Source organism: Oncorhynchus masou, chromosome 10, assembly GCF_036934945.1.
Source record: "Oncorhynchus masou masou isolate Uvic2021 chromosome 10, UVic_Omas_1.1, whole genome shotgun sequence".
Taxonomy (NCBI): domain Eukaryota; kingdom Metazoa; phylum Chordata; class Actinopteri; order Salmoniformes; family Salmonidae; genus Oncorhynchus; species Oncorhynchus masou.
Window position 1 is genome coordinate 24,069,661 of NC_088221.1, and position 13,419 is coordinate 24,083,079.

At 44.6% G+C, this 13,419-nt stretch overlaps 1 protein-coding gene across 1 annotated transcript in view; it reads left to right on the plus strand.

Annotated features, from left to right (window-relative positions):
* LOC135547381 (collagen alpha-1(VIII) chain-like) overlaps positions 1–13,104 on the plus strand; it is a 37,788-nt gene extending 24,684 nt beyond the window's left edge. The window contains exons 2-3 of the mRNA XM_064976365.1: positions 6,179–6,497; positions 6,748–13,104. Coding sequence (XP_064832437.1) covers positions 6,182–6,497; positions 6,748–8,702 — 2,271 coding nt within the window. The 5' untranslated portion in view covers positions 6,179–6,181 and the 3' untranslated portion in view covers positions 8,703–13,104. The remainder of the gene's footprint in view (positions 1–6,178; positions 6,498–6,747) is intronic.
* The last annotated feature ends 315 nt before the right edge of the window (positions 13,105–13,419 follow it).

Here is a 13,419-nt window from a genome sequence, read left to right on the forward strand (position 1 = left end):
TTTTGTGAAATTTCAGGACGTTTTGGGGAGTAAAAATGCTTGACCATTAAAAATCATATTTTCCTCTACGCCTTACCTAACCTTAACCCTAACCCTCAACCTACCATTTAACCTTAACCCCAAAACACACACACTGTACCATCAGGACTGAATGAGGCTATTTGACTATAGCGCTAACACACCCATCCACCCAACACATCGTCTTCATACACCCATGTGCCTGGGTCTGCGTTGTGTCTCCCCTCTTCTCTCACTGGCTCTGCCTCTTTCTCTCTATTCTTGTCTCATTTTCCCTCCATATGGAATTGTTGGAAAGCATTCCCTTTGGAAAGCATTCCTGCACGTCAGGCTCCCATCGCCATGGAAATAAGACGGGCCCCCTTCAAAGGCACGAGAGGGCAAGTGCCCACTGGGGGAGAGAGGGTGGCACGGCCATATTAGAATCGCCAGTCGCCTGAGAAACGGTCAGGGGTCAACGCAGTTGTCATTCTTCATAGCCAAGCTAGTGTATAGAGCTGGGACTGGTGTATAGAATGCTAGCAGCATCCCACCCTGCATCCCACTGCTGGCTTGCCTCGTAAGCGAAGCAGGGTTGGTCCCTGGATTACTGTAAAGACCAGATGCTGCTGAAGTGGTGTTGGATGGCCAGTAGGAGGCACTCTTTCCCCTGGTAGAAAACAAACAAAAACATCCCAATGCCCCAGGGCAGTGATTGGGGACATTCCCCTGTGTAAGGTGCTGTTTTTCAGATGGGAAGTTAAATGGGTGTCCTGACTCTCTGTGGTCACTAAAGATCCCATGACACTTATTGTAAGAGTAGGGGTGTTAACCCTGGCTAAATTCCTAATCTGGCCCCATATCATCCCCAGCTTCCAATTGGCTCATTCATCTACCCTGTAACTATTCCCCAGGTTGTTGCTGCAAATAAGAATGTGGTCTCAGTCAACTCACCTGGTAAAATAAGGGTTAAAAAAAGAGTTGGGACTGGTGTATAGAGCTGGGACTGGTTTATAGAGCAGAGGCTTGGGAATGGGGCTAGATCTAGGGCTGCGACTGACTGTTGGGAAAAGGGTCTGCAACTGGATATGGGTATATGAAAGGGGCTGGTGTTGGTGTATAGAGGTTGGATGGCTGTGGCTATAACCTAATAACTATATATATATATATATATATATATATATATATATATATATATATATATATATATATATATATATATAAAAATATATATATATATATAAATACACACAGTTGTAGTTGTAAGATTACATACACCTTAGCCAAATACATTTAAACTCAGTTTTTCACAATACTTGACATTTAATCCTAGTAACAATTGCCTGTTTTAGGTCAGTTAGGATCACAACTTCAACTTTATTTTAAGAATGTGAAATGTCAGAATAATAGTTGAGAGAATGATTTATGTCAGATTTTCATTCTTTCATCACATTCCCAGTGGGTCAGAACTTTACATGCACTCAATTAGCATTTTGTAGCATTGCCTTCAACATGTTAACCTTCGGTCAAACGTTTCGGGTGGCCTTCCACAAGCTTCCCGCAATAAATTGGGTGAATTTTGGCCCATTCCTCCTGAGCTGGTGTAACTGAGTCAGGTTTGTAGGCCTCCTTGCTCACACATGCTTTTTCAGTTCTGCCCACAAATTTCTATAGGTTGAGGTCATTAAAACAAGTTTTTCAACCAATCCACAAATTTCTTGTTAACAAACTATAGTTTTGGCAAGTCGGTTAGGACATCTACTTTGTTCATGACTCAGTTACACCAGCTCTGTCAGGAGGAATGGGCCAAAATTCACCCAACTTATTGTGGGAAGCTTGTGGAAGGCTGCCTGAAACATTTGACCGAAGTTAAACTATTTAAAAGGCAATGCTACCAAATACTAATTGAGTGTATGCAAACTTCTGTGTCACGGTCGTCATAAGGAGGAGACCAAGGCGCAGCGTGATTAGCGTACATTATATTTTATTAAACAAATGCAACACTGAACAAAACTATACAAAATAATAAAGCATGTGGCAATATAACTAGTGCAAACAGGCAACTAAACATAGAATAATAACCCACAAAACCAAAATGGCAACCTAAATAGGATCCCCAATCAGAGACAACGATAAACAGCTGCCTCTGATTGGGAACCAATTCAGGCCACCATAGACCTACATATACCTAGACATACTAAAACCCCATAGATATACAAAAACCCTAGACAGGACAAAACACCTAGACATTACAAAAAAACCTAGACATACAAAATAAACTAGACATTACACTCCACAAACCACCCTCGTCACACCCTGACCTAACCAAAATAATAAAGAAAACAAAGATAACTAAGGTCAGGGCATGACATTCTGACCCACTGGGAATGTGATGAAAGAAATAAAAGCTGAAATAAATCATTCTCTCTACTATTCTCTCTATCAATATGAAATTTCACATTCTCAAAAAAAGTGGTGATCCAAACTAACCTAAAACAGGGAATTTTTACTTGGATTAAATGTCAGGAATTGTGAAAAACTGAGTTTAAATGTATTTGGCTAAGGTGTATGTAAACTTCTGACTTCAACTGTATACATATATATATTCAGTTGAAGTCGGAAGTTTACATACACCTTAACCAAATACATTTAAACTCAGTTTTTCACTATATATACTGAGTACACAAAACATTAAGAACACCTTCCTAATACTGAGGTGCATCTCCCTGCTTTTGGGCTCAGAGCAACCTCAATTCGTCAGGACAAGGACTCTACGAGGTGTTGAAAGCATTCCACAGAGTTGCTGGCCCATGTTGACTCCAATGCATCTCACAGTTCTGTCCAGTTGGCTGGATGTCCATTGGGTGGTGGACCTTTCTTGAGTTACAGTTCATATAAGGAAATCAGTCAATTGAAATACATTCATTAGGCCCTAATATATGGATTTCACATGGCTGGGAATACAGATATGCATATGTTGGTCACAGATTTTTTTTAATGTAAAGGTAGGGGCAGAGATCAGAAAACATATCAGTATCTGGTGTGATCACCATTTGCCTCATGCAGCGCGACCAATCTCCTTCACATAGAGTTGATCAGGCTGTTGGTTGTGGCCTGTGGAATGGTGTCCCACTCATCTTCAATGGCTGTGTGAAGTTGCTGGATATTGGCGGGAACTGGAACATGCTGTCGTAAACGTCGATCCTATTTGTATTAAGAATGGTCTTTGTAAATACTATATACCAGTTCAAATATGAGTGCAAAATAAAGCATTACCCCCTCCTCTCCCAGAAGCAGCCGGCCAGACCCAACCCCAAAACGGAATCCCCTCTGGCCCAAGCCAGAGACACAACTAGACAGGATCAGGACCGCCGTTAAAGCCCAAATTGAAACAGACAGAGAAACACACACACAGACACACATACACAAACACACTATCCTACCATAGGAGCATCAGCCAAAGACAACCCAAATGTCTGTCTGCGTTACTGACCTTCAGAAGGAAATGCACAAGACGGAGAAAAATCGTGTAAGACTAGAAGGAGGTCTGGACGGCCTTGTTGGACCGCTCTTCTATCTGTTGGACCAGAGCTCTGCTCGTTGGATTGGACGTCTGGGTCATGGATGTGAATGAAAAGTTAGAAAATACACACAGATGCACATATGCATTAACAAACATATTCTTGTTTCTCTCACGTGCAGACAGCAGCCCCAGACAGATAAGTGTAGGAGAGGAAGCAACACAAGATCAGTAGAGAAGCAGAGAGTGACGAGGTCAGGGAGGTTGCGGACAGCAGGTGTTCCTATTTCCACTTGGCATGCCTGAGGGTTGGCTTAGGGGTGAGAGAAATACCTCTCACTGCAATAAGATTACGCATGAGTGAGTGACACGCAGTGCGTAACCTGCTACATTCAAACACACACACAGTTTCACCTATGAACCACACACACACACACAAAGACACACACACACAGATCGCATGGACACTTTTTGTTCAACTTTTTGGGTCACACTCACTGCTGTAAAAATCCTGTGAATTGTTGGACTTCCTTGAGGAAGAATGGGGTGACATTTCTCAGATAGCCTGTACCAATCTGTGTTGACTCCTGTCCACAATGTCACAATTGCATCCCAACATCTGAGGCTGGACCTCTGTTAGGCTAGGAGTTCACCACAACCACATGAACTGACCAGGAACGGATATCCCTTACGACTTGACTTACCCTCTGTATCATTTCTCAATGTACAGCTGCATTGCTGCATTTGACTTTTTTTTTACGTCAGTAGTTCTGACATCATTCATTCATACCTGTGGTTGAATCTTGTGCATGACTTTTAAGTAGTAGCCTATCTATTGTCAAATGGTCTGTGTTGATTCGGAGGCTTGGCAGGAAACATACTGTAAAACCACCAGAGAACCTAAGAAAGCAGCCATTTTTCTTAATTTATCTTCAGAAAGTGTGAACACTATGAACTCTATAGTAAGTATGAATTTGACAGAAACGCGGAATAATAGCCTCTCCAACAAATGTATTCCATCCTTCTTCCATCAGTATTTCTCATTCACAAAGGTCAGCTGTGACAACCAATTGGAATGAACTGGCTACCTAACTGGCCAAGCCAACTCAGAAAACTCATTCCTGCTGCATATTTTGGCCAGACCAGCTCTCCGAACAAAAAGCTTTGGTTTGGAGGGCTGATCTCTAACATACTGGTGTTTAGCCTACAGGACAGACTTTGACCATCAGAGCTCTGTGTTCTGTATAAGAGAGGGGCAGAGTGAGGGATAGACAGTGACAAGAGGGATTCGGTGAGGGAGAGAAAGAAAAATATAGAGAGAGAGGTAGAGGGTGAGAGAGAGTGTGTGAGAGAAACTGTGTGTGAGAGAGATCAAACAGTCAAACTACAGTAAGTGACAAGATATTCAGTTCAATGGCATTCTTGAAAATTGCCCAGCCTTTGTAAGTACATCACTATAACAGCATATTTCTGAGACTGTATACCAATCAATCAGTATTACTTCTCACATAATCTTTACTATTACAGTCAAACTCAAACATTAGCATTGGAATTTGAACAGTGTTTTAACGGGTTAAAAAGTAATTGGCTACCCTAACACAAAAGAGGACCAAAGCCAACAAACACCATCTCCCAGTTCCAGCTCTGATGCTCTTTGTTATACTTAGTCTTGACGGAGCATCCTCATTTCCTGAGAACATCTGGGAGGGTTCACATTAGAAGGTCAGAGACACACACAAAGCCTAGCCAAAAACAGCCACGTTATATGATTCATTATTTAACGAAAGAAAGAACATGTTAAGAAACGTAACAGAGAATCATTTCTTTTCCCACCTACCTATCTTGAGTAAAACTGCTTTTTTCTGCTATGACTTGTAGGCTGAAACGCATTTGAGTTTCTTCTGATCTGGTGGGTTATTTTCAGATGCTTTCATGTGAAGTATAAATGTCCTTGTCAGTTCGTTTGTCTGATAGTATGTCTGATAACAGGGCTATTAGTAATGTTATCACTTTGCTCCATCAGCTGTTTGAAAGCCAAGGCATTGCTCAGTCAGTTAGTAGTCTCGTAAACCTGACCCTAGGCAACAGCATTGGAAACATTGTGTTATAGGCAACGGTCTGCGGTCTGCCTAGGTCAAGTGTAGGATTGTGGGTTTGAACAGTAGAAAAAAAGTATTGAAATGTATCCACTAAGTACTGGAAGTTGTTCTGGAGCATCTGTAAAATGTAAATGTAGTCAGTTAGCAGTGTTGTTACAAGATTGTGCATGTAAAAAGAAAACTGTTTTGTGGTTACCGCATCCTACATCTGGCAATATATACTATTTTTTTAAAGACTGGCCCATGGTTAAGTGTTGACTGGTCGTCATCAGCTGCGGGCAGCGCTGTCTGTGTAATATATTGCTCTTTACTGTCCAGTAGGTGGAGCCAGAGCAATGCGAAGGTGTATCAGGGCATGAATCCCTTTCTATGGGGAAAAGCTTTCATATACCAGTCATATGGCTTTTTTTGCCATGTATGTATGTTTGACTGTTTGCATTTGATTGAAAAATACATACTGGCAGTAAATTAGATTCCCTTGATTGGCTCATTGATTGACTTTTTGATCAATTGATCAATTTACTGATTGTCTAACATAGTTCTCCTCGGCTGTCTTCCCCAGGCCATGGCCGTGCCTTCTCTCTCAGCCCCTCTCCTCGTGGCTCTGTTTCAGCTTGCAGTACTACCTCTCGTTCACGCGGGGGTATACTACGGACACAAGCAGCACCCCCAGCAGCAACCCCAGCAGCACCAGCCTATGCCACACCTGTCCCACATGGGCATGGGCAGCAAAGAGCAGCACCCTCAGCAGCAGTGGCCAGGAAAGGACATGCCCCACATGCAGTACCCCCATTACAGAAAAGAGATCCCCCAGATGCCCATGCACATGGGCAAGGAGTACCCCCGCAAAGGTGTGGTAGTCAACAGTGGACAGGACAAAGGTGAGATCGAATGGCAATCTCAAAGGACTTGTGGCTCTGGTCGAAAGTAGCGCACTACTATGGAGTAGGGCAATAGTATGTTGTTTATGTTGAGACTATGTCAATCTTCAATGTTCATTATCTAACCTCTAAACTCTAGTTAAGACATACACACAAGAGAATTGTACTTCATTTTGCTCTTGTGCTGAATATTGTGCTATGCCTGCAATCTTCCAATAATGTTTAGACTGATTGGACATATCCCCTACAGGTCAGACCATCCCCAGTGGGGCTGTGGGAGGTCTCCCTGGAGGCCTGCCAGGAGAGCAGGGCCCAGCTGGGCCTGCAGGACCTGAGGGACCCTCTGGGCCACCAGGTCCTTCTGGGGTAGGACAGCCAGGAGGTGAAGGAAAACCAGGCCCCGCTGGTCCCCCAGGATTCCCTGGTGTAGGCAAACCAGGACTCCCGGGAATTCCAGGCAAGCCAGGGGGCATGGGAGACCCAGGTATACCTGGAGAGCTGGGCCCCAGTGGTGGAGACGGTCATATGGGGCAGCCAGGGCCACAGGGCCCCCCTGGTCCTCCAGGTCTCCCGGGGATAGGAAAACCAGGGGTTGGGGGATTACCAGGACAACCAGGACCCAAGGGGGAGCCAGGACATAAGGGCCTGCCGGGACCACCAGGATTACCAGGACCCAAGGGTGACAAGGGAATTGGACAGCCAGGACAGCCAGGCCACAAAGGGCCAGCAGGACCCCCTGGACCTCCAGGCCAGGGAGGGATGCCCGGGGTGGGCAAGCCTGGAATGAATGGCATATCGGGGCCACCAGGAGGACCAGGGAAACCAGGCCCTCCTGGAGAGCAGGGGCTGGCTGGACCAGCAGGAGAGGGTGGCGAGACCGGTCCACCAGGGTTGCCAGGCCAGGGAAAACCAGGCCAGAATGGTCTGCCTGGACAACCAGGCATGCCTGGTGGGAAAGGGCACCCAGGCCCTCCAGGTTTGCCAGGGAAGCCTGGATTGCCCGGATTTGGAAAACCAGGATTCCCAGGACCCAAGGGAGATAAAGGGATGGGTGGGATGCCCGGAGGCCCAGGACCAAAGGGAGACAAAGGCCATGGAGGACTTCCAGGTGTGATTGGACCACCTGGACCAATCGGACCAACTGGTCCTCTTGGCCCTATGGGACCTCCTGGAGGTCTTGGCCAACCAGGGGCAAAAGGAGAGGCTGGAGAGGGAGGGCAAAAGGGACTGCCAGGTGGCCAGGGTGAGCCTGGTCCTCCTGGACTTCATGGTCAGAATGGCTTCCCTGGAAAGGGAGGAGAGCCAGGGCCAAGGGGTCCCGCTGGGCCTGTAGGACCCCAAGGGGAAGGCGGACACAAAGGGTTACCAGGCGCCCCTGGCATTCCAGGCCTAACTGGGCCAAAGGGAGAGGGAGGACTTCCAGGAGAGAAGGGTCCCCAAGGCCCTAAGGGCATTCCAGGTCTGGGAGGTGCAGGTGGGCCGATCGGACCTCCTGGTGCTCCTGGGTCTAAAGGTGACAGCGGACCTCCTGGTCTTCCCGGCGTTGATGGTAAGGGAAACCCAGGTGTCCCTGGTCCTCTTGGACCTCCAGGTAAAGAAGGTCCTGGAGGACCACCAGGAAATCCAGGCCAGCCAGGTCTACCTGGCCCCCCAGGCCCACCCGGATCCCCCACCCTCTCCCCTAACATGGGAGCAGTCCTCACTGAGATGGGTATTCCTCCTGGGCTGGATGGAGTCAAGACCACCGGCTATGGCAAGAAGGGGAAATATGGAGGAAACAGTGGAGAGGTAATGGGCGCCAACGGCCTAGAGATGCCTGCTTTCACGGCTCTGGTGACCACACCCTTCCCACCGGTGGGCACGCCTGTGGTGTTCGACAAGATCCTGTACAACGGCCGTCAGAACTACAACCCCCAGACAGGCGTGTTTACCTGTGACATGCCCGGGATCTACTACTTTGCCTACCACGTCCACTGCAAAGGGGCCAACGTGTGGGTGGCGCTGATGAGGAACGATGAGCCTGTGATGTACACATATGACGAGTATAAGAAGGGATTCCTGGATCAGGCATCGGGGAGCGCAGTGTTACCTCTACAACCCGGGGACACCGTGTACCTCCAGCTACCCTCGGACCAGGCCGCAGGACTATACGCTGGCCAATACGTCCACTCATCCTTCTCTGGGTACTTGTTGTACCCTATGTAGCAACAACTATAGAGAGGAAGAGACAGTGACAGAGGGAGAAAATGTTGGAGAAATTTAAGCATTGTTTATAGAAGTCTTTAAATGTGTATGTTTTTTTTTAAACATCAACTATCTGTTGAGATTGATGCTGTTGAGATCGACGCTGTTGAGATCGACAGCGATGGGAGGACGCGTCGCACAGTCCCTGGGAAAATCTGAGAGAGGAGTGTGTATGTGTGTGAGTGAATGTACATATATGCAGTTTTTATAACCATTTATGTTGTGGTACAAAGATTTCTGAATCTATGTACCGCTCTTAAGAATGTTACAACGTTACAACACTGCATTAAAAGATGCCATTACATCAACAGGGTTCACATATTGTGAAATGTAGTCATATGTACAGTTGAAATCGGAAGTTTACATACACCTTAGCCAAATCAATTTAAACTCAGCTTGTCACAATTCCTGACATACAATCCTAGTAAAAATTCTCCATCTTAGGTCAGTAAGGATCACCACTTTATTTTAAGAATGTGAAATGTCAGAATAATAGTAGAGAGAATAATTTATTTCAGCTTTCATCACATTCCTAGTGGGTCAGAAGTTTACATACACTCAATTAGTATTTTGTATCATTGCATTTAAATTGTTTAACTTGGGTCAAACATTTCAGGTAGCCTTCCACAAGCTTCCCACAAGAAGTTGGGTGAATTTTGGCCCATTCCTCCTGACACAGCTGGTGTATCTGAGTCAGGTTTGTAGGCCTCCTTTTTCCATTCTGCCCACAATTTTTCTATAGGATTGAGGTCAGGGCTTCGTGATGGCCACTCCAATACCTTGACTTTGTTGTCCTTAAGCCATTTTGCCACAACTTTGGAAGTGTGCTTATTGGGTTATTGTCCATTTGCGACCAAGCGTTAACTTCCTGACTGATTTCTTGAGATGTTGCTTCAATATATCCACATAATGTTCCTTCCTTATGATCTATTTTGTTTAGTGCACCAGTCCCTCCTGCAGCAAAGCACCCCCACAACATAATGCTGCGACACCCGTGCTTCACTGTTGGGATGGTGTTCTTCGGCTGGCAAGCCTCCCCCTTTTTCCATATCGATGGCCATTATGGCCAAACAGTTCTATTTTTGTTTGATCAGACCAGAGGACATCAGAGGCTTTTTCCTTGCTGAGCGGCCTTTCAGGTTATGTCGATATAGGACTTGTTTTACTGTGGATATAGATACTTTTGTACCTGTTTCCTACAGCATCTTCACAAGGTCCTTTGCTGTTGTTCGTGGATTGATTTGCACTTTTCGCACCAAAGTAGGTTCATCTCTAGGAGACAGAACGCATCTCCTTCCTGAGTGATATGACGGCTGCGTTGTCCCATGGTGTTTGTACTTGCGTACTATTGTTTTTACAGATGAACGTGGTACCGTCAGGCGTTTGGAAATTGCTCCCAAGGATGAACCAGACTTGTGGAGGTCTACAATCTTGGCTGATTTATTTTGATTTTCCCATGATGTCAAGCAAAGAGGCACTGAGTTTGAAGGTAGGCCTTGAAATACATCCACAGGTACACCTCCAATTGATCCAAATTATGTCAAATAGCCTATCAGAAGCTTCTGAAGTTATGACATCCTTTTCTGGAATTGTCCAAGCTGTTTAAAGGTACATTCAACTTAGTGTATGTAAATTTCCCACTAGAATTGTGATACAGTGAATTATATGTGAAATAATCTGTCGATAAACAATTGTTGGAAAAATTACTTGTGTCATGCACAAAGTAGATGTTCTAACCGACTTGTCAAAACTATAGTTTGTTAACAAGAAATGTGTGTAGTGGTTGAAAAGTGTATGTAAACTTCAGACTTCAATTGTATGTAATCAGTTTAATTTAAAGTGCTGCACAGACGAATGTGGAAAGAGATATATCTCTTGTATTGCCACAGAGTACCATGTGTTTTTTCTCAAGTCCCTACATGTTCCTTTGCAAACTGGCAGCTGCCATTAATGAAACTGTGGCAAAGAATGTAAATTGAATAACTAAAGAAAACAAATATAATACCTAGTAAAATGGCACCTGCAATATGATATTACAGTACTTACAGAAATAAAACCAATAGAGTTCAAGATTCAAATAAAGTGGTGCAATGGTTTATTTCACGTTTTAGTTTGTTGCGTAACTTTCTTGTTGTGTTTTTGATTGATTTGTTTGATTTTTTTTTTTTACTTTTGCAGACAAGCATCATGTGTGATGTTTAAAAGGGTGATTGTGTCGCATTAAATGGTTGGCAAAATGATGCATTATGGGCGTATTAGTGTTGTGCACAGCAATGCCTCTTGTGGTAAGTAAAGAATAAGTCTCCAACAGACACTATTGTACCCAAACATTGGAAGACCACTGCTGTCCTTACAAACCCTTGTATTACTGTATGTGTCAGGCGTCAACTGAATAAAGCAGTAGTGTTATAATGACAGTTATGAAAAACATTTGAACAAGACCCAGACTCCCATTAAGAGGGGCCTAAACTTTTCTGTAAGTAACAGATACAATGATAATCAATTTCGATTCTTATGAATAACTTTTGAATAAGCTAATTGATCCCTCTTGGCTCAGTACAGAATTGAAATAATCTGATTATCGGTACTCTATGTGGAGGTTAAGATTTAAGAATAATAAATACTTTGATGTCAATCAGAGAACATGATGGCCAAACCAAACCAGGAGTAAGTGAGGAGACTTATGGAATTAGGTTTCCTTGTGGAGCCCACGGAATAAAGACAAATGGTGCGTTTGTAAACTCCCTCTGGCTATCTACTTCCATTTCAGAGCACTCTCGTCTGTGTGCCAGAATAACTGATGAATTTACAAACGCTCAACACTCGTTGAATATTGCCGGTGTAGCGACTGGGAGGCCCATGGGGCGACGCACAATTGGCCCAGCGTCGTCCGGGTTAGGGAGGATTTGGCCAGCAGGGATATCCTTGTATCATCATGCACTAGCGACTCCTGTGGCGGGCCGGGCGCAGTGCACGCTGACCAGGTCGCTAGGTGTACGGTGTTTCCTCTGACACATTTTTTGCGGCTGGCTTCCGGGTTGAATGCACGCTGTGTTAAGAAGCAGTGCGGCTTGGTTGGGTTGTGTTTCAGAGGAGGCATGGCTCTCGACCTTCGCCTCTCCCGAGTCCGTATGGGAGTTGCAGAGATGGGAGAAGACAGTAACTACTAACAATTGGATACCACGAAATTGGAGAGAAAAAAGGGTTACATTTTTTAAATATTTTACAAAGAATATGGTCGGTGTCAGTAAGCGTTGGCAAAAAGGCGTAATTAAATTGTTGCCATCAGCACAGTTACAGTCACCAATGAATGCTCTGTATAACATAGAAACAGCCTAACCAACTCTGATAGGTCGGAGAAAAATGTCAGAGAGAGGCGCTCTCTCATTTATGTCTGGAATTAGCTTTAGCCAATTAGCTTGGGTGCTCAACTGCAGTTGTGAGGTCACAACGCTCGGATCAGCCCTACTCCTCGGCCAGAGTGTCCAGGGTGTGCTCTGAACGCTTCAAGAGAAAAATGCTCTGAATTTACAAATGGACAATCTGACAACACTCTGAATTTACGAATGGCCAGATCACACTCGTAGCGCTCTCTGGCACTCCAGAGGGAATTTACGAATGGCCAGATCACACTCGTAGCGCTCTCTGGCACTCCAGAGGGAATTTACGAATGGCCAGATCACACTCGTAGCGCTCTCTGGCACTCCAGAGTGAATTTCCGAATGGCCAGATCACACTCGTAGCGCTCTCTGGCACTCCAGAGTGAATTTACGAATGGCCAGATCACACTCGTAGCGCTCTCTGGCACTCCAGGGGGAATTTACGAATGGCCAGATCACACTCTTAGCGCTCTCTGGCACTCCAGAGTGAATTTACAAATGGCCAGATCACACTCGGAGCGCTCTCTGGCACTCCAGAGTGAATTTACAAACGCACCTAAAGAGTAGAACATTAAAAAAGAGAGGAAGAAGGGTGAAAATGCCTTCCTGCATGCCCCTCCCTCTCCTCCTCCGTCACCCATGTCCATATTACTACCCATCTACCCTTCCCTCACCCACCTCCGCCCCTGCCCCCTACCCTTCTACCCCCAGTGCCCAAGCACAATACGCTTGACAGAGACTGATAACAAAAACATCCTGCAGCATTTATCACTATAATGTATTATTTTGACTACTGACCTCCTGATTTTAAATGTGCAGAAGTGGAATAACATGTTGTTTTTAGAAAATTGACTCCAGATATGAATTCAGTTATTTTCTTTATTTGGTGCTAAAGATTCAGTAAACCAAAAGAAACCCTGAGTTTGAATGTTTTTACTGTTGTACTGTTGATGTTGTTTAAAACAATAATAAAGATGATTTAACTAGAAGGTCATTTGTTACTCTTTTCTTCAACATACACTGAGTATACAAAACATTATGAGCATTATGCTCTTTCCATAAAATAGACTGACGAGGTGAAAGCTATGATCCCTTATTGATGTCATTTGCCCCGACGAATTGAGGCCAAATATTAGGAAGGTGTTCTTAATGTTTTGTACACTCAGTGTATATCAAGACTATTATTTATATACATGTTTTATTTTTATTTAACTAGGCAAGTCAGTTAGAACATCTTCCTAATATTCTTATTTACAATGAAAGCATACAATGAAAGCATACCCCGGCCATAACCCAAT